The sequence below is a fragment of the Terrapene carolina genome, unplaced genomic scaffold (genome assembly GCF_002925995.2).
Source record: "Terrapene carolina triunguis isolate 2854851 unplaced genomic scaffold, T_m_triunguis-2.0 Scaffold90, whole genome shotgun sequence".
Lineage (NCBI taxonomy): Eukaryota > Metazoa > Chordata > Testudines > Emydidae > Terrapene > Terrapene triunguis.
Window position 1 is genome coordinate 697632 of NW_020664441.1, and position 22056 is coordinate 719687.

At 39.7% G+C, this 22056-nt stretch overlaps 1 protein-coding gene across 1 annotated transcript in view; it reads right to left on the minus strand.

Annotated features, from left to right (window-relative positions):
• LOC115271191 (NACHT, LRR and PYD domains-containing protein 3-like) overlaps positions 1–22056 on the minus strand; it is a 67760-nt gene extending 45704 nt beyond the window's left edge. The window contains 7 exon segments of the mRNA XM_029911225.1: positions 285–455; positions 1934–2104; positions 6115–6282; positions 6453–6523; positions 13584–13602; positions 13906–15619; positions 22032–22056. Of these exon segments, the coding sequence (XP_029767085.1) occupies positions 285–455; positions 1934–2104; positions 6115–6282; positions 6453–6523; positions 13584–13602; positions 13906–15619; positions 22032–22056 (2339 nt within the window).

Sequence of the window (22056 nt, forward strand, 5' to 3'; positions counted from 1 at the left end):
GCCCCATTGACCTCCCTCCTCAGGAGGGTTCAGGAAGGTGAGTGCGCACTGACAGAGAGAATCTGAAGCTCACTGGCTCCTCCAACAGGGAAGAGAGTAGGAAAACAGATGGTGCCATGACTCTCCCATGCACAAGGGTGAAAGAAGGTTATTGGCAGATGGCTCATAGCTACACATACCCATGCCTGAAGGGTGTCCTACATATCAGATGCCTGAAGGGAGCTGGCAACACACACCAGCCACATATCCTGTCAAATTCTTAAAGAGCACATGAAAATTCTTACGACAGGTTCTGCAGCTTGCAGTCTGGATGTTTCAGCCCCGTACACAGCCACCTCACACCAGAATTGCCCAGTTCATTTAAATTCAGGTTAACCTCAGTCAGGGTCTTTCTGGTAGTGAGAACAGAGGAGAGCTCCCCACAGCAATCAGCTGTAAGTTCGCAACCCCACAATCTGCAGGAGAGAGAGAGAGAGAGAGAGAAATGGAAAATAACTAACTCTGTCTGTCCTGTCAACATCTCACCGGACTTCTAGAGAGGAACTTTTCTCAGGCAATAACATGCCAGTGCTGTAGTACTGGGATAATCATAGGCTATGTCTACACTATAGGTCTGGAGGTGTGAGTCCCTGCTTGTGCAAATGTACCCATGCTAACTTGAGCAGAGCTAGCACACTCAAATTAATGCAGCTGTGGTAGTACAGTCAGCAGTGGCACAGGCTAGCCACCCGAGTACATAGGCTCGGTATATGTCAACATAGTATATAGATTTATCCATCCTCTAATTCACTCACTTCTCTGCATAAATTATCCATGTAATCCATCCATCAGAAAACAATAACTTCCTAACCCAGTGGTTCTCAACCAGGGGTACGTGTACCCCTGAGTGTACACAGAGGTCTTCCGGGGGTACATCAACTCATCGAGATATTTGCCTAGTTTTATCAACAGGCTACATAAAAAGCACTAACAAAATCAGTTTCATACAGACAATGACTTGTTTATACTGCTTGATATATTATACACTGAAATGCAAGTACAATATTTATATTCCAATTGATTTATTTTAGAATTATATGGTAAAAATGAGAAAAATCGGCAATTAGGCAGTAATAGTGTGCTGTGACATTTTTGTATTTTTATGTCTGATTTTTGTAAGCAAGTAGTTTTTAAGTGAGGTGAAACTTAAAAACAGGACAAATCCTGAAAGGGGTTCAGTAGTCTGGAAAGGTTGAGAGCCACTGTCCTAACCAAGTATCCTAAAGCCCCCTAACCCCTGAGTGTTCTGTTTCTACAGCACCTAGCACCATGGAGTCTCAGTCCAAAACTAGGGCTCCGAGTTGCTATGGTACTACTAATACCAATGAGGGAAAGCCCAAGAAAATAGAGTCTTACAGCATGCTCTGAAAATCACCAGACCTGAGTTGTCAGACCTAAGGGTGCAGGAGAACATGTTCAAGAATAAAGGGCACTTCACAAAAGACACGAGATCCCTTCCTTTCAAACCGGCTTAGCTGAAGTTCCTCCACTGACTGCAACTGTGGTGGTATCTCATGAGGAGAAGGCTCCAAGAGAGATGATCTGTGTCCTAAAAGCATCTACTTTTCAGCGAAGAGACTGTCTTCCTTGGTGTTCATACAGTGCCCGGCACAGTGAGGCTCCACTGGGCCCTCTGAGTGCTCTTGTCACAAAAATAAAAAAAAACGTTAAGCACAATACCAGTATGACACTTAGAGTCACAGAAAGGTAGGGCTGGAAGGGACCTCAAGGATTCTATCCCCCTGTGCTGAGGCAGGGTTAAGTCAACCTAGACCATCCCTGGCAAGTGTTTGTGTAACCTTCTCTTAAAAACCTTCCATGACAAGTATTGCACAACCTTCCCAAGTAGCTTGGCATAGCAGACTCAGACTACAGAAAACCAGCTGGTACTTACACTATTTTTTGCAATCTGCTATTTTGACATTTTAGCCCTTCACACAGCAGTTTCACTCCTGAATCTCCCAGTCGATTCCACTTCAGCTCCAGTTCTGAGAGGGTCTGGTTGGTACGGAGCACGTCGGAGAGAGACCCACAACTACCAATTGTGAGACCACAGCTCTCCAACCTGCAACAGCCAGAGATAAACAGAAGAAAATCACTTATTTCTGCTCAATTCATTGTGTTTCACTTACTAAGGTCAAGAAGCATCTACAAAGATTTTTTTCTTTATTCTGTAAGGTTAGAGTTGTGCTGAGGAGGATGAAAGTCTTGGGGAAGAGAACATCAAGCTGCAACAGAGTGAAACAATCCAGTAGTTGGGACTCTCCTTCCACATGATGTCATGATATGTTGCACTAAGGAACCCCAATTATTAAGTATAGACAGATATCAGTAATGGGGGATTCAGTTATTAGAAAAATGGATAGTTTGGGGTTTGAGATGATCAGGAGAACCGCATGGTCAATTGCCTGCTAGATGTGAAGATTGCAGACTTCAAGACATCTCAATAGACTTATGTACAGTACTGAGGAGGAGCCGGTGGCAGTGGTAGATGTACGGATGACATAGGGAAAGGTAGTAGAGAGGTCCTGGAGGACAAATTTAGGCTGCTGAGTAAGAAAGAGACTAAAGCCCAGGACCTCTATGGGAGGATTCTTTGAAATGCTTCCAGTTCCACATGCAGAGCCAGATAAGACAGACAGAACTGCAGGGTCTCAATGCGTGGATGAGACAATGATGTTCAGAGAAGAGATTTTGGTTTATTTGGAACTGTGCAACCTTTCAGGAAAGGAGGAGCCTGCACAGGAAGGATGGGCTCCACCTAAACCAAAACGGAACCAGATTTTTGGCATATAAATATTTGTAATCAAAAATAATAATCTAAAGTGAGCACCATACACTTTGTATTCTGCCTTGTAATTGAAATCAATATATAAAAATGTAGAAAACAGCCAAAATATTTAAATAAATGGTATTCTATTGTTGTTTAACAGTGCGATTAAAACTGCAATTAATCACAATCAATTTTTTTAATCGTTTGACAGTCCTAATTTTTCATAATGCACAAACACAAGGGGGCCAAATTAAAGATGCACAGGCAACCTTCATTCTGGTGTTTCCTAAATTTCAACTACTTGATTTTGCAACTTCAGTAATGTTTTTTTATAACACACTTTTGATATGTAACTGCCAAAGTTATTCTTTAAAAGGGCAAAGGCAAAAACCAGTTGTATGGTGTACCTCTGTAACAATCACTGCACCAGCACTGAACCTTGGGGGAGGGATAGCTCAGTGGTTTAAGCATTGGCCTGCTAAACCCGGGGTTGTGAGTTCAATCCTTGAGGTGGCCACTTAGGGATCTGGGGCAAAAATCAGTACTTGGTCCTGCTAGTGAAGGCAGCGGGCTGGACTCGATGACCTTTCAAGGTCCCTTCCAGTCCTAGGAGATAGGATATCTCCATTAGTTAATTAATTAACCTTCAGCACTGAAGCACAGACTTCTACCATCTGAGCCACTGTACTAGCCATGTTAGCTTGCAGGGAGCCTGCCCTGGTCCCAGTGCATACCGCTGCCACCCTAGAGCCGCTTTAGGTAAGCAGAACCCCTGCTGCACCCTGCACCCCTCCTGCATCCCAACTCCCTGCCCTGAGCCCCCTGCTGCACCTGTGCACCCCAACTCTCTGCCACACCCCTCCTGCACCCCAACCCTCTGCCCTGAGCCCCCTCCCACAGTCTGCACCCCTCCTGCACCTCAACCCCCTTCCCTGAGCCCCCTCATACATCCCACATCCCTCCTCTGCCCCAATTCCTTGCCCTGAGCCCCTTCCTGCACACTGCACCCCCTCCAACACTCCGCACTCCCTCCCAACCCCCTGCCACACCCAGATGTGGCCCTCGGGCCAAAAAGTTTGCCCACCCCTGCATTAGAGTATAAGTGGGCTGGGGTGGGAGGAGTTCTTTGAATCCCATACATTTGCTGAAATACTTTAGATTCAAAGTTTCTCCCTTGATCTTTGTGCAATTCACCCGGGACCCCAATTTCGGTGAATAATTCATTCTCTAGGACCCTAGTTAGTGTCACAGACTCTTGATTTCTTATTGGAGAAGCTTCAGCACATGAATTAATTCACAAAAAACACTACCAACAAATATTGATTGCCAGTCTGTCTTAGGCACGAAGGCCCAAGCCCATCACCAGCAATGCGCTACATTGGCTCCTGCACCAGATACTTCTGCATTGGGGCTCTCCTTATCTCCTGGGGCCTTTCTTTGCAATATAAGCATCACATTTCCTGCATCTATTTTCTGCATCCTTTCTGCGTTTTACCCAAAAGAAATTCTCTCTTAGCTTGGCTAAGGTTTTTACATCCCCAAAATGCCCAGGAGTTTTAAAATCATGACAGAACCTAAATTTTCAATGGATCGGGTACCTGTACCCATCACCTGTCTTTTCTCTATCTCCCATACAGTATTGCATCTTTAATTTCCAAGTTTTACCACTTAGCTTTCAACTGTGGTGTGGTGAGGGAATGCTACCTTCCAAGGTATCTCAGATTAGCAATGGATTTTTCTATCATGCACCATTCTGATATCAGGATCCTCTCTTTGGGAAGCTTTCTGTTGCTCTGAAGTTCATTCCTGCCATCCCATATCACTGGTTCCAGGAGATAAACAAGGTACATTTGCTCTTCTGTAAATTATAGGAAGAGAGGAGACAGCCACCTCTTCCTGAGCACACTCCTGCACGTGAGTTACCAATTCCTTGCTCTCCTGCTTAGGGCAGTGTTTGCAATAAGCCTCTCAACACGGCCAACTGGACAAGGCGTCAGCTTTACCATGTTTGTGCCCAGGCTTGTATGTACCTGTGAAATCACAGCACTGCAGTTTTTCCAGCCACCTGGCAAGTTGCCTCTCAGGGTTCCTGAATGTGAAAAGCCCATTCATTTCATGATTGCAGGTCTGTCCCAACCATAATCTTCCTCCCATGCAAATAGTGATGAAAATATTCTATAGATTTAAACGTTGCCAGGAAATCCTTTTGCATGGAGCAATAATTTGTCTCCGGGGAATTTAGACTTTTGCTGTAATAAGCCACCACCTTTTCAAATCCGTTGTGTTCTTGTGTCAACACTGCCCCCAAATCATAAGCACTAGCAGCTGTTTGCAGTATGAAAGGGGTTTTGCAATGTGGGTAGGCCAAGATAGGAGCAGTCACAAGCATTTCAACTCTAAAAATGCTAAATCTCACACTGCTTAGCACTGAAATGGTTTCCTTCTCTCACCCCACCAATGCAATCCTTTGGTAAACCCAAAGAGGACTCTCCTGTAATCAAGCCAGAGCCCTACAAAGCTTCAGTTTTCTGTCAGTGGAAATTCCCAACCCCCATCACTGAGTGAGTATCTGTTTTTGGAACAACTCATATTTCTTTGGCTTCAGTTCCAGAATGGCAGCCCTTCAGCTTATCACAGACCATTTAATAGAATATCAGGGTTGGAAGGGACCTCAGGAGGTCATCTAGTCCAACCTCCTGCTCAAAGCAGGACCCACCCTCAGGCAGATTTTTGCCCCAGATCCCTAATTGAGCCCCTCAAGGATTGAACTCACAACCCTGGGTTTAGCAGGCCAATGCTCAAACCACTGAGCTATGCCTCCCCCACACTCTTTGTGCACAGGTTTTATCATGCACCAGACTATCACCACGGGATGATGCCTGTCAGACACAAATTAAGCCTATTGGGATATTTAGGATTCTCAGGTACCATGGATTTTCCACAGTACTTTATTTGTTTTAAATGAAAATTAATGTAAAATAACTTTTAAAATAACAAGTACTTAAAGTAGGCTATTATCGAAAAGAGTAATATGATGTTCCAATTTTTCTTGGAAAATGCATTGTGTGATTTTCTTTATTAAAAAGTTGTAACTGTTTTCCCCTGAGTTCAGAGGGGTTCTGATACAGTGCTCTTGTTTAAACCCACTCTTATCTAAAATGTTATAAACCATCCAGGATACACACACAATATGAACTATTGACATTTTAAGTGCTAGAGACACACTTGGTTTTCAGTCTTCTCATACACCTAAAGTCAGCTAGCCACACACCCTGGTGGGCTATGTACATACTTGTGGCTACTTACCTGAGTGTTTGCAGTTTGGATGTTTTAGTCCCTTACATAGGTCCAGCACTCCTCGTTTTCCCTGGTCATTATAGCTCAGGTCCAGCTCTCTCAGGGTCTGATTAATGCTGAGAGCAGAAGACAGAACCCTATAACAAGCAACTGTGAGATTGCACATCTCTAACCTGCAGAAGAATGGAGCACAGAGAGATCATATGTTATGGCTGTTCTAACAAGTGACCTTCCCTGGTAGCCCCAACTCACTGACTAATTAGCATCTACACGGTTACTTAATTTCTGGGGAAATATAAGTAAAAAGAAGATTTTAAAACAGGGAAAGGAGAAAGTTTCTTACTTCAGTTTCTTTAATTTGCAGTTTGGATTCTTCAGTGCTTGACACAGCAGGTAGACAGGTAAATTATTTGACTCAGCCTGTTCTTGCCTAGAAAAAAATGGAAAATAGATTTTAAATTTTTTTCCTGAACATGGCACTTTGAATGGGGCTTCTGTATGAAGTATATGGATTTTGCTACATTTGCAGTTCATTGTAAGTTCCCCTGAACAAAAATGTATTTAGCTCAGAAAAATGCACTTTCAATATCACAGTCAAATTGTACAACCTGTTCTAAGTGCAACCAGTTCATTTTCTGACTTGCAGTACAGTGGTTATTTGGACATTCACATGTTGTATTAGGCATTCATGCAAGTTGTGGTCTCTGCAAAGATTATATGCTTTTGGGTTTGTGAATAAGGGTCTGGTTTTCACTGACACTGAGCAGCCGTAACTTCTATTGACATCAACTGGAGATGCTGGCGTGTAGCACTTCTGAAACATAGGCCCTAATTGCTTATCACTTTTAAAGATGCAATAAAAAAAATCAGAGGAATTTTGCTTAAAGTCTTATAGTGATTTAACTTCAAAAAGCACAACCCCAAGTACACTGTACTGAGTTTATCATCATTTCAGTTATCAGAAAGGGCAGCTATTTAGGTCCTGACACCAGAGAGCAGCATAGGTCACGGACATTTTATGACAGCACATGTATATCAGCAGTACAGTGGGACAAATTTTGATAAAAATATTTCTCAAAGTATGTGGAACAGTAACCCCCTCCCAGACATATGTAAGCGAAATATAGAAGTTATTTTCTCATTCTAATACTTTGTGTCTTATTGCCTTTATTTAATTCCAGCGTTCTGCCTTGTTGCATTTATTTAACGTATTTAGAAGTATACTAGCAGCTTTGCACAATTAAATTTTGTTTAGAATGTGTGCTAAATGCATTAAACTAATTCCCTCTGAAGAGGAAAATGCATAAAATATATTTGTAATGATTCTTGTAAGGTTTAATTAAATAGAAGAAAAAGATAGCATCTTTCAAAATGTCTGAATGGTGCCAAAAATGCACACCAGCCAATAAGTGATACCTAGGGGGTCCAGAAAGGGAGGAAAGAGTAAGAGGGACTTTGGAGTCATATGACCATGTCATTGGACAAAAAGGAAGTGGGCAATAAGGCAGTCTAGTTGGTGCAATATTGGAAGGGTGAGGACACTTGTAAAAATATATATGGTGATGGAAGAGAACAGTATTATTATTAGCCAGATACTTGCACTGAGTCAATACTTAAAATCTTTCACTAGGATCAACTCCTGTTAAAAGACAGGGTTCTCAGGCAAACACTGCCGATCTTTTACATCCCAATATTTAAAACTGCATTGAGAGGGTTTTTAAGCTAGCTTTAGCACTGAAATAGCTGGGAGCTGAAAATTGATACAAGGCAAGAAAATACACCTCACTAACGAGAAACACCTTTACATAGTCCATAAAGGTAGGCTTTGATTGGATAGTCAATGGCACCATGTCATATGACAGAGCTAGAGAATCACAGAAAGAATGAATTTCTTTTCACATTGAACAAAGAACAAAACAAAACAATATTATTCCCACAGCTACTGTCTTTTTCTGCTTCACTGTAGATGTTCGCCTGGAACTACCCCCAGTTCCCTGCAGCTGGCTTCCTATTACAGATTTAAAGAAACAATACATGTATACCAACACGCTAAAGCACTGTTAATTGTTTTTTAGATCTCTGTAGCCTAGGGAAATTGGTATGTTTTGGTGGGGAGTAATACTTCTGTTGCCACCACCACCATGCCCTGACTTAGTCAGATCCTGGGTTTTCATTTGTGTTGTAAGAAAATATACTCATGCATCTTGATGACATTTTTGGTGTAAAAATATAAAATGCTATATGTACATTTAATGTCATAGCTTTGTATCAATTATTAGTTATAGATGGAAGAAACTAATCCTTAGACATTTTCAGGCATCTTTATAGCTTTTAAAAAAATACTTTTCTGGCTATAAAAGTTTGGGGTGTCAGCCAGCATGCCACATTTCAGAAAGTATTCTAAACCTGTTCTACTTTTATCAGGCCTTTGGAGCGGAGCCCAGAGCTGGAGTGTGGAGCTGCAGGTTTTTGTCTGGAGCTGGAGAGGAGCCAGAGCACAGAAAATCTTGACTGCTCCACTGCTCCAGTTTTTTTTTTTTTTATCATTTTCAATCTAAAATGAATGATATTTAGTAAGAAAGTCCTAAAGGTGCCAAAAAGTTTCAGATTGTATAACAATTGATATTAACATCTACTTTACCACTTTATGTAATATGTCAGTTATTCTCACTTTGGCCAAAATCAAGATTTAATATACAGATACAAAATTACAAAGTTTTTTGGAGATATGTTTTATTAAAGAATCAGATAATTATCAGACATCCGGCAACACTGCAGACTGCTCCCACCCTTGTGCCAAGGTTAGACGAGTTCGTACTCACATAGATTAGTTAGATAGTTAATATGTGTTGATACTTCTTTTGTAAGGGTTGATCAATGAGACGCGCTGAGTGCTTCGATTACGGAAAAGTGTGACAGAAGACGCAACATTTAAGATATCACAAACAGGTATATTGCAAAAAAAATAATGTTTTTGTTTATTGATATATTAAGATATCGCAAGAAATATTAACCACTTAAGTTCATTTCTCACACGGGCTCCCGTTACCAGTACATTTGTTCATTTGTACATGCTCCCGTATCACTCTGGTGGACTTATTTTATGTGTCATCTGTTCAAGGGTCTTTTGGTAGCGTTGTTTGTAATTTTAAATTTATTGAAAAAGTCACATGCAGCAGACATATAAATATACAGTAAACATTTTTGCATAAATAAGGAGTGATTTTTGTGATATATCCAGAGTGATTGGAAAATGTCCAGCACAACTTTGGGGGTGAATCTTTAGGTCATTTTAAGAAAAAACGTTTCTGTGAACACGTGTCCTAAAATTCTTCCTAAGGGAGCTACAGTCCCTTCAAGGAGGTGATGAAAAATTAATTTCTGATTAATATCTCAAAAACGCTTTAATATAAAGTAATGAAATTATGTCTGTGTCTTAGCGTTAGTATGTGCTACCATATTACATTATCCAAAATTATTTAAACCATAGGCGTCGACTGCCCCGGCTACAAGCGGTAATATTATGTTCCATAATAAGTTAATAATTTTTGGTTATTATTTATTATTACGTTTAAAATGTATAGTTCCAAAGTTGAAAAATAAGTAATAAGTAAAATTGTTTGTATCATTCTAAGCATGTAAGCAGATTAAAATTTTTAAACAATTTTCTCGGAAACAGTTAATTATACAAAATAAATTAAGAGTACCGTTTTAATGCATGTTTTAGCATTAAATCATATTCCAGGGTCGTATCTGGAAAATAGTCAAAGATTTAAAAAATATTAAATAAAATTGGCCCAGTCCTCCCCAGTTTACGACGTCTGTAGTTTAAATTATTTTATTTGAATGATTTTGTATGATAGAACGTTGGAAATAAACTTTAACGGGAAAGCAGATTCAAATTGCAAGCACAGTCCTTTTAGTAAAGAGAGCAAATTTTCAGAAATATGTTTTTCCTTCATCAGGCTGGAAACATTATACAAGATAGAACCTGTTATTTGCTCTATCTTGTATAATCTATTCAGGCTGATGAAGCAAAAACATATTTCCGAAAATTTGCTCTCTTTACTAAAAGGACTGTGCTTGCAGTTTGAATCCACTTTCCTGTTAAAGTTTATTTTCAACCTTGTAATGTGTAGCCTCGTTACTTCCCAACAATTAACATTGTAGAAGAGCGATAGCACGTACTAACGCTATGGCACATACCAAATTTCATTGATATATCTATATTAAAGCGTTTTTGAGATATTAATTAAAAACTTGGAAAATATTTCAAATATTTTACCGCAAAATTTCATCAGAAAAACTAACTCGCAATTTATAAATAAAAAAATATATTAATTATGTATATTAAAAATACTTCTTACTTGATTAAAACTGCAAGAAACATGTTAAAATATTAAAATACTTTAATAATAATTTTGTGTAAAAAGAAAATGCGATCATTTTTGTCCAGAAAATCCAAAATAAATTCGAAGTACCTTAAGTGATTAAGATATCACAAGCAGGTACATTATTAAAAAATGTAATACTTTTGTTCATTGCTTTTTGAAGATCATAACAAGAAACATGTGGATGCAGTGGCAGCACAAGAAGATTTTGCCATGGCTTCAACAAAAAAATCAAATCTGCCCCCCATGATTGATAGCCGATTTACGGAAAAGGATCTCAACGACATCTTTACTTTTGAATTTGAAAAGCCCAAATTTGGGCTTTTGGGAAAAGCAAAGAAGAAGTCGGCAATGTGCAAGGTGGAAAAGGAAGTGAATGGCGAGCTCAAACCATGTAGCTTCAAGACAAGTGAAGCAAGTACCATGAAAAGTTTCAACTTTTGGCGGCATGTAAAACATAACCATCCTGAAAACTATGCAGATCTGGTTACAAAAAAGGACCAGAAAAGATGAGGCAAAACAGAAAGCTGACGCAGCTAAACGATGTTCATCTGGCTCTTTGAAAACTCCTGGAGAAAAGATTTTTTGCGGCGCTTCATCTGAAAAGAAACCTAAAATTGAGTAAACAAAACTTGACTCATATTTTAAGTCCTCAAAGGTTACAGTCACCATGGATGCCAAGACTTTCCGTGAAGGGCTGATGGAAATGGTTTGCTTGAGTTCAACACTGCTCACAACCTTCAGGCTAAAGAACAAAGGATTCCAAAAAATTGCAGGTGAAATGGGTCGGCAGCTTAGCGTTTCGACGGGGCACAATGCGGTTCGTCATTTAGTTGTCAGCACAGATGAGTCTGGTCGCAAAGAGCTTAAGAAAGCTTTGGAGCAAAAATTGTGCTATCTGAAAATGGATGCGGCAACCCATGGAAACAGAAATTTCCTTGATATCAATGCTCAGTACTACGAAGAAGGAAAAGATAAAGCTGTGGTAAAAACCTTGGACATAATCGACACTGAAGGGCATCACAATTCTTCATACGTGAAAAGTCAAGTAAAAGCTATTTTAGAAAAATTGGGGATCAGTGAAATGCAAGTGCTGAGCATCTGCATTGACAATGCAGCAAACATGACGTGTTCCGTCAAAAATTTCAGCAAGGACAATGAAACCATTTCTACCTCTGAGAACAGGGATGTGGACAGAACTGAAGCTATTTTGCCTGATGAAGGAACTAAAGGAATGGATGAAATCAAACTCAACATGGATGCTGCTGTGCAATGGGTTAATGACCCTAACCTCATACTTCCAATATGGCTTTATGAGGATGACTCAAAAGTCCAACTGATGAGGTGTGGTATTCACACTCTTCAGGTGGCAATCTGGGATGGACTGAACAAAGAACATGTGAATTAATTTCTGGCAAAAATTCGACAAGTCGTTGTCAAACTACAAATCCCAAGTATTTGAAGTGTTCTGCTTGATCTACATGGGGTAACTCAATCATTGGATACTGTGACTCGCTGTGGTTCAACATTTGCGATGATTAATCGGCTTCTCGTTTTCAATCTTACTGTGAACAAGTGGTTCAAGTTAACAAAAGCTGAATGGGATGAAGTGAAGAACCTGTGAGACCTTTTGGCAAAGCGAAACCAAACAACCATGAATCTTCAAGCTGTCGATGTAACCCCGGAAGTTTTAATGAAGGAATGGCGAAAACTGTCAAAATTCTTGCAATAAAATGGTGGACAATTTGCAGAAGGAATTCTATCCTCCATGCAGAAACATGAAGATAAGCTTTTTGACAATATTCATTTCCTTGCTAGAGTTTATTTTGACCCATGGTATCGGATTCTTCTTACCTCAAGGGACATACCAAAGGCAAAGAAAGGGCTCCTTAATATTGCTCGACAACTCGAAAAACAAAATCTATTGCTACATTTGAACTCGGCGAAAGAGGTTGAAGAAAACAACACAAAGGAGTCATCAACAATTAAATTTGCGGTTTTGGAAAGTTCACATCCTTCAGAAATAGCAGGCTGTTCTCAAACTTCCGTCTCCACTCTGAACTTGTTCGAGCGTCCATCCCTGAGACGTCTTCAACCATCACGGGGAAATGGAGATAATTCAAGCATCAATTCTTCAGAAGATGACAACTTCAAAAAGGAATTGGATAAACAAGAAAGATGCCCGCGAGTTTCTGCGGTTCATAATTGTAATGAAGCATTATTCAAGAAAAACTTTCAGGAAGATTGTGAGGCGATGGAGTCTATTGGTAGGCTAAAAGTTAAGTCTGTTTTTGAGGCCATTCACAGCTACCCACACCGCATTCAGGCTGCTTGTAGAATTGCTTTGAGCATGCCAACAACTCAAGCTAGTGTACAGCGACTGTTTTTGGCTTTAAAGTTAATTTTAAATGATTTGCGGCAGGCTATGAAAGACGACTTGATTGCTGCAATAATTTTTTACAGAATGAATTATGAATGATTCTAGTATGTATCATTGTTAATGACATTTAAATTGTTTTAAGAGTCTGAATAAAAATAATGTTTTTTCAAAATTACAGTATGCACTTTTTTATTTAGTTAAAAATTAATTTGAGTCAGAGCGCAGAGCAGAGCTGGAGCAGTCATTATTGGTGCAGGAGCAGAGCTGGACCGGAGCAATTCAAAAATTTGATTGTTCCAAACCCCTGACTTTTATTGTACAAAATTATATATCAAGCATACAGTGTACCTGAAACAAAAGCTGAGAACTAGTTTATGCCTTTCAGCTAGCAAAAGTCACACTACTATCAATATTAAAGCATAGAGAATAGGCCCCATTCCCATTTAAACTAAGTCCCCTCACTTTGAGTGTAAGGGTTGTGTATCCTTTACCACGGTGATGTAAAGTGGCCTTAATGTAAATAAGAATCAGGCTCAATAAATAAATCTCAGGGTTAATAGTCATATTTTTTTCTTTAGAATAGTACAACCTGCCCATTGCTAGCTATCTTATTTTATCAGGTACATGGTATGTATATGGAAAATGAAATAGTTACTAAGAGGGCAAAGACAAAAAAAAGTGTTAGGCAAAAGAGTAAGGTAACTTTTCCCCAGTGCTGCAAACTGGTCCATAGAAATGGACTCTTACACAGAGTGGTTGCCCCTTCTTCCCCCTTCCACCCTCCAATGCGTTTAAAGGATGTTCTATGAGTACTGGGGTCTGCTTACAGGATCAGTGCGCTTTTGTTGATACTAACACCCAGGGAAGCCTCCACAAACATGTCACTAACTTTCTGAAATTAAAATTGAGGTTTTGTTTGTTGTGGGTCACTTAAGCCATTTGAGAGTTATTAAAACAAGAAAGAAACAGGTTTCCACTATTAAAGAAACTTTACAAACAATTGGTGGCACTCAAATAATACTTACAGACATAACCGCTTAGCTGGTGGTGGGGCTAATTCTTCATTCTTGTCTTCAACTCCAAATCTACATCCAGACAGCCAAAGTGACTTCAGTGTAGGAAAACTCTTTACAAAGAATGAAATAACCATTTGATCCATTTGGGTTAAGGAATAATTACTTATATCTATTTCAGTGAAATGATCCAAAGCACTTTTCACAAAACTTTCTTCTTGGATCTCGTACATACAGTGAAACTCTTCAAGTTTGTAAATCAGCTCATCGTGTGAAGAGGAAAATGACAAAATTTTTTGTTTTGTTTTTACCCACTTCAGTAAATGTGGCTTTATATTAGGTGAAATCTTCAAGCCAATTTTTTTCTTGATATTCTTCATTGTCTTTTCATTTAAGAGACCAAACAGAAATCGCACTGTTAACATTAAATAATTTCCAGATTTTCCATAGTTTTCTAACAATAGTTTTGCATCTCTGTTGGGAGTCACTGAACATTTCATTTGTTCATCTTCCTCTAGTACATAAAACAAAGCAGCAAAAAACTCTTGGAAGCTTAAGTAAATGAAGCTGTAGACACTTACACAATCAATGTCTCTTTTAAAAACACTCTCATTCAGAAAGAGGGGGAGAGAGTAGAATTCATCTAAACTGTACTCCTTTATTTCTTCCTCCCCAAACAGTATTTTCTGTTTCCAAATTCCATCTGCAGCCAAGGAACAAAGTTTCTTCAGATTATCTTGCATGTTTTGGTTTGGACTGTGGCTGTGTGGCTCTAATAAACTGTATATGAAAAGCACATACACAGCAGTGAGTGTTTTTGAATTTTGTGCAAAATCTTTACCTGCCTCCAGCTGTTGTATCATAACAGTGCAGGTGATACAACACACAATGGGGACAAAGCACATGGTGAAAAGCATCTCATTTTGTTTCACAAAATCAAAGGCTATTGTTGCATCAATATCCCCAAAGAACTTGTGGAAATATTCCTTCCTGTCCTCTTCAGAAAATCCCAGGATCTCTGCATAACGTGAACACTCCAAACACTGCCCAAGTTTCTCCAGAGCAGTGGGTCTCGTAGTGACCATTAAGTAGGATTTAGGAAGTAGCTTTTTCCTAAATAAACTGCTCAGTGCATCTTCCATTGGCATCTCCTTCCAGGGATCTGTGCACAGACTATCTTCCTTTCGATCAAAGGAAAACCTCAGTTCATCAAAACCATCAATCACGAAGAGAAGTTTTTCTTGATTTAACAAAATCTCATTAATTGGTACATTTTTGTCAGGGCAATTTTACCTAATCCAGTCAACCACTGTTCCTTGCTTACTCCCATAGTTTATTTCTCAACAATTTATGTAGAAAATGTATGCAAATCTGTTCTCATAAACTTCTCCAGAAGCCCAGTCTAACATGATCTTTTTTGCAGTCATTGTTTTCCCAATGCCTGCAGCTCCCTGCAGAACAACGATTTGTGGTGTTTGTCCATTTTCAGGATCAAATAAGGAGTTTATGGTAACAGAAGAGCGAGCTTGTTCAGTCATGATTTTTGCATGTCTCCATCTGGAGGCCATTATTTCATGTTCTCTCTCCTTTTTGCAACGAAGCTTGCTTATAATAGTCAGTTTTGTATACCTTTTGCTTAGATTCACATTCTCACCAAGACGAGAGTTCCTTTCTTTTATTAACTGGTACTGTTTTTTAATATGTTCTTTATACTTCACCCTGTAATCTAAATCAGTGACAAGTAGTAATACAAACAATGAACTAAAAGCTGAGAGAAAAATATTAATTTGTTAAAATTAAGCTATTTAAACAATAACAATAATAGTATATAAAATGTATAAAGTACCTTTTATCTACTGCTAGCAGAGCACCTCACCCTCCCTGATTGAACTAACCTCGTTATCTCCACACTGATTTATACCTGCCTCTGGAGATTTCCATTACTTGCATCTGAAGAAGTGAGGTTCTTACCCACGAAAGCTTATGCTCCCAATACTTCTGTTAGTCTCAAAGGTGCCACAGGACCCTCTGTTGCTTTTATCCTAGAGGATCTCAAATCACTTAACTATGTTCCAGATTTTGCAGCCCTAGTTTAAAACTATACATGTGCATATACAAGTGTTTTGCTGAATTGGGGCCATATACAAGAATCCTTTCAACTACAACTGAAATGCAGCCACCTCTAGGGTGAAACCTGTCAATCAGCAGTGTGTGTAACAACCCCCATATTATGCACCATCAGCAGGTTCTGAAACCTGAGTCTTTTGCACTGCAGCACAGATGCAAGTCATGTGATTAGGTCTCCTTCTATTTGAACTCATTAAAACATAAGCTCCTGCCTTCACACTTTTTGGGGGTAGGGAAGGGAAAGTCTCACACACCAGCAAGCATAAGGGAAGGCCCATGGAGGTGCAAAATCAGGCCATTCTGAGTTCTAGTCCTCACTCTTCTACAGACTGCTGTTAGTATGTCTATGCACTGCACAACCCAAGCTTCATATTGCTACCTTAGGGAAGGTATGAATCATTCCCCGACTTTACAGATAAGACACCCAAGAGCTTGCACAAGGCCACTTCAAGAAAGACTAGGCATAGAAACCAGCTATCCAATATCATAGATCCAAGTCTCATCCACTTTGTCACAGTGACTTCCAGAAGAAGGTAGCCAAGTTATGTGTTTGCATAACAGGATAGCTCTGTATCACCTTCATAGTGGTGAGACCATATGTAGAGATTTATGAGTGCTACTACCGTCATGTAAAGAAGATTGACCCTTTAACTGAAGTGAGGAAGGTTCAGACATTTATCTATCTAAAGGTCTGGTGTTCAATCCCCACAGATGACCACCATGGTATTACACTTGGTGATGCTGTCTGTAACTATTAGGCAACACGGTACTCACAGAGCCAGGAAAAGAAACCAGGACCACAGATGCCCATCACTTCAGTGCTGTCTCAAATTCTGTAACCAAGTGACAATGTGTGCATTTTCCTCCATGCATGGGCTTATCCACACAGAGGATAACAGCATGCTTTTCCACTGCCAGTTACTCCTAGGGCAAACGTTGAAGTATAGAAGCATAGGACTGGAAGGGACCTCAAGAGGTCATCTAGTCCAGTCCCCTGCACTCATGGCAGGACCAAGCACCATCTAGACCATCCCTGACAGGCATTTGTCTAACCTGCCCTTAAAGATATCCAATGATGGAGATTCCACCTCCTTAGGCAATTTATTCCAGTGCTTAACTACCCTGACAGTTAGGAAGTTTTTCCTAATGTCCAACCTAAACCTCCCTTGCTGCAGTTTAAGCCCACTGCTTCTTGTCCTATCATCAGAGGTTAAGGAGAATAATATTTCTCCTTCCTCCTTGTAACAACCTTTCAGGTACTTGAAGACTGTTATTATGTCCCCTCTCAGTCTTCTCTTCTCCAGTTCTTTCAATCTTTCCTCATAGGTCATGTTGTCTAGACCTTTAATCATTTGTGTTGCTCTTCACTGGACTTTCTCCAATTTGTCCACATCCTTCCTGAAATGTGGCGCCTAGAACTGGACACAATACTCCAGCTGAGGCCTAATCAGTGTGGAGTAGAGCGGGAGAATTACTTCTTGTGTCTTGCTTACAACACTCCTGCTAATACATCCCAGAATGATGTTTGGTTTTTTTGCAACAGTGTTACACCGTTGACTCATATTTAGCTTGTGGTCCACTATCACCCCTAGATAACCTTTCTGCAGTACTCCTTCCTAGGCAGTCATTTCCCATTTTGTATGTGTGTAACAGATTGTTCCTTCCTAAGTGGAATACATTGCATTTGTCCTTATTGGATTTCATCCTATTTTCCTCAGACCATTTCTCAAGTTTGTCCAGATCATTTTGAATTTTCATCCTATCCTCCAAGGCACTTGCAACCCCTCCCAGCTTGCTATCATCTACAAACTTTATAAGGGTACTTTCTATGCCATCATCTAAATCATTGCTGAAGAAACTGAAAAGAACCAGACCCAGAACTGGTCCCTGTGGAACCCCATTCGTTATGCCCTTCCAGCCTGACTGTGAACCACTGATAACTACTCTCTGGAAAGGATTTTCCAACCAGTTATGCACCCACCTTATAGTAGCTCCATCCAGGTTGTATTTCCCTAGTTTGTTAATTAAAAGGTCATGTGAGACCGTATCAAAAGCCTTACTAAAGTCCAGGTATACCACTTCTACCGCTTCGCCCCTATCCACAAGGCTTGTTACCCTGTCAAAAAAAGCTATCAGGTTGGTTTGACATGATTTGTTTTTGACAAATCCATGCTGACTATTACTTATCACCTTATTATCTTCTAGATGTTTGCAAATTGATTCCTTAATTATTTGCTCCATTATTTTTCCTGGTACAGAAGTTAAGCTGACTGGTCTATAATTTCCTGAGTTGCCTTATTTCCCTTCTTATAGATGGACACTATATATGTCCTTTTCCAGTCTTCTGGAATGTCTCCCATCTTCCATGACTTTTCAAAGATAATTGCGAATGGCTCACATATCTCCTCAGTCAGCTCCTTGAGTATTCTAGGATGCATTTCATCAGGCCCTGGTGACTTGAAGACTAACTTGTCTAAATAATTTTTAACTTGATCTTTCCCTATTTTTGCTTCTGATCCTACCCCATTTCTACTGGCATTCCTTGTGTTAGGCATCCAATTGCCACCAACCTTCTTGGTGAAAACCGAAACAAAGAAATCATTAAGCACCTCTGCCATTTCCACATTTTCTGTTATTGTTTTTCCCTCTTCATTGAGTAACGGGCCTACTGTGTCCTTGGTCTTCCTCTTGATTCTAATATATTTGTAGAATGTTTTCTTGTTGCCCTTTATGTATCCAGCAAGTTTGATCTCATTTTGCGCCTTGGCCTTTCTAATTTTGCCCCTACAGACTTGTGTTGTTTGTTTATATTCATCTTTTGTAATTTGACCTAGTTTCCACTTTTTGTAGGACTCTTTTTTGATTTTTAGATCATTCAAGATCTCCTGGTTAAGCCATGGTGGTCGCTTGCCATACTTCCTATCTTTCCTACGCAGTGGAATAGCTTGCTCTTGTGCCCTTAATAATGTTTCTTTGAAGAACTGCCAACTGTCTTCAATTGTTTTCCCCCTTAGAGTTGCTTCCTATGGGATCTTACTTACCAACTCCCTGAGTTTGTTGAAGTCTGCCTTCTTGAAATCCATTTTCTTAATTTTGCTGTTTTCCCTCCTACCCGTCCTTACACTCATGAACTCTATCATTTCATGATCGCTTTCACCCAAGTGGCCTTCCACTTTCAAATTCTCAGCCAGTTCCTCTCTATTCATCAAAATCAAATCTAGAACAGACTCTCTCCTAGTAGCTTTCTCTACCTTCTGGAATAAAAAATTGTCTCCAATATATTCTAAGAACTTGTTGGATAATCTGTGCCCTGCTGTGTTATTTTCCCAACAGATGTCTGGGTAGTTGAAATCCCCCATCACCACCAAGTTCTGTGTTTTGGATGATTTTGTTAGTTAGCAAAACTGATTTAGTTTGTGCCAAAAAATCAGGCCTTGTAATTAGGCTATAATATATGCTAAGACAAAGCTGTAATGAGACTCTCCTTTCCAATTGGGTTAGCCAGGCTGTTAATTACTTCTTCCTTTCCACTCTGCTACTCAAACCAAAAAAGGAACAAATTAGGGTTTGAGCCTGTAGTCCCTATTCACACAGCATTCCATTGACATTAGTGGGACATCTGTCTGAATAAGGACTTCAAAACTGGGTCTTAAGTTTTGAAAATGTTTAAACACATTGACAGCATGCACACAGAACAAGAACAGAATCAGAACAAGAACAGCATGCACACAGAATCAGAACAAGAACAGTGATTTTAGGTGTAAATTCATGACTAGTTCATGATTATTAACAATCTCAACCTATTTAATGTATTTTCAGTAGAAAACTTCACAGCAGATTGTCATTAATAACTTAAATGGCCACGGCTCACCATTCCTCCCTCACATCAATTTTATACTGATAACATTGTCCTCAAAATATAAAACTAATATAAGTGTAGAAATACACCCGATATACTAATCATAATGATAAAGTACAGTATTGTATCCCATTTAGACGTCTGTTCTGAAAACAGTAGTTTTAACATATGCTCTGCTTTAAATAGAATCAAACTAGTTTTGTCCATCAATGCCTTTATGTATTTGGAAGACCATAACATGAAAGTACATATTGCCTGTAGTAACAGTAGCAAATATTTATATTCAGATATTGCTCAAAAGTCCTGATAGGGATTGGTACCCCATTCGCTGAATTTTACAATTATAAGCCTGGATGCAACAAAATGCTTAAGCACCTGCTTAACTTAAACCATACAAATAGTCCCACTGAAGCCAATCAGGCTATACGTGTGACTAAACATAAAGTATATGCTACATTTTAAGTACCAATTAAGTATGTTGCTGAATTTCAGCCTTAGAAAAGAGACAATCTCTGCCCCAGAGGACTTACAGTCTATAGGAAGGAAGTTGAGATAAAGTGAACACAATAGTTATAAATGTACCTCTTACTAATTTAACATTTCCCACAGTTATGGGGCACAATACTCCATGGGCACTCCCATCTCCAACAGATTCTGTAAAGTAATACATACCCCAACTTCATCGAATATGCACTGTCATGCAAAACAACAACTGTGGCCTCGAGTGTAAAAGCAGAATTACTTTCTAGTGACCTGACTGCTTGACAGTCAGATGTGCCAGTCTGTCGGTACAAGAAAGTATGAACCTGCCCCCAGATCCGAGAGGATAAACATATACAGTCACCTTAGATGGCCCTTGACTCCACAGCAAATGGCAGAGCTCGCAAATGTATCTTATTATGCTTTTGAGATTCCATATTCTCAAATGTAGTCACTATCTTCAGCAGTGCTTTGCCAAGTCCCTTTTTGTGTGTTGTAATCAGTGGTTTGTGATCAGTTTCTGCTTTGAAGCAATGGTCAGCAAGTGGTAAAAATCTTGTACATCCGTTATTCCTGACCTAATCATTTTTTCAGTCTGTGCATACATTATCTCTGCAGCAGTCACCACCCTAACTGCATTAGACTGGCACCATAATAGTCCTGCTGACAGTGCCAGCCCTCCTTCTGAGGCATCTGTGGAGAGCTTGATGTCTTTCCATGGGTCAAAAAATTACAGCACTGGAACGGATATCAGAAAGTGCTTTAAATTGCTCAACTCTTTTTCATGCTCTGGCCTCCATGCCCATTCAGTGCCCTCTGGAGGGGATGTCTTAGGTGAGTTGTGCGAGCTGTGTAGTTAGGTATGAACTTCAACATGCCTAGCAGCCTTTGAATTTCCTCTTTATCTTCAGGTCTTGGCATGTTCAGTATTGCCTGAATCTTTGATGCATCAGACCCTTTCAGGCCAGTCTGTCTCCCAAGCATGTTGTTTGAAGTTGACAATTGGCCTTACACAGTTTAAGGTCATCAGCTCTTACAATTTCTAATACTCCCCTCAGTCATGCCTGATGTTCAGTGGCAGTACTGCCCCCAATTTATGATGTTGTCAGTGCTCACTTTCATGCCTGCTAGATCTCCTCACATCTGGCTATTCTATAGTGAAACACTTCTGAGGCTGAACGTATTCCAAACGGAAGTCTTAGAAATACCAAATCACGTGCAGAAAGTGCAGATCTTGGTGCTCTCAGTATCTAAAGGGATCTGCCAAAATCCTGCCAATGCATCTAATTTGCTGGAGAATTTTGCTCAGGCCTTCTCAGACAATAGTTCACTTCTTGAGAGCAAGTGGAAGCGTTTTCTTTTTATGGTTTTGTTCAGTTCCTTGGGGGTCCATACACAGATGTAGTCCCTGACATTTCTTCTCTACAGTTATTAAGGAGTGAACCACGTGTGGTGGCTCTTCTATATGCCAAATTATACCATTTGCTGTTATGTGTCTTCTAGCTTCTTAAGTCTTGTGGAACTTTTTCTTTACCATCTACCACAGGCTTCTACATCTGCTCTTAATTGTATCTTGTGTTACTGGAAGGCACCCATTTCCTGTGCACACATCTTTCTACGAGGCTATTGATACTTTCATATCTGGTTCTATGTAGTATTTCTGTAAGGTTACCATACATCTGGGTTTTCCCAGACAT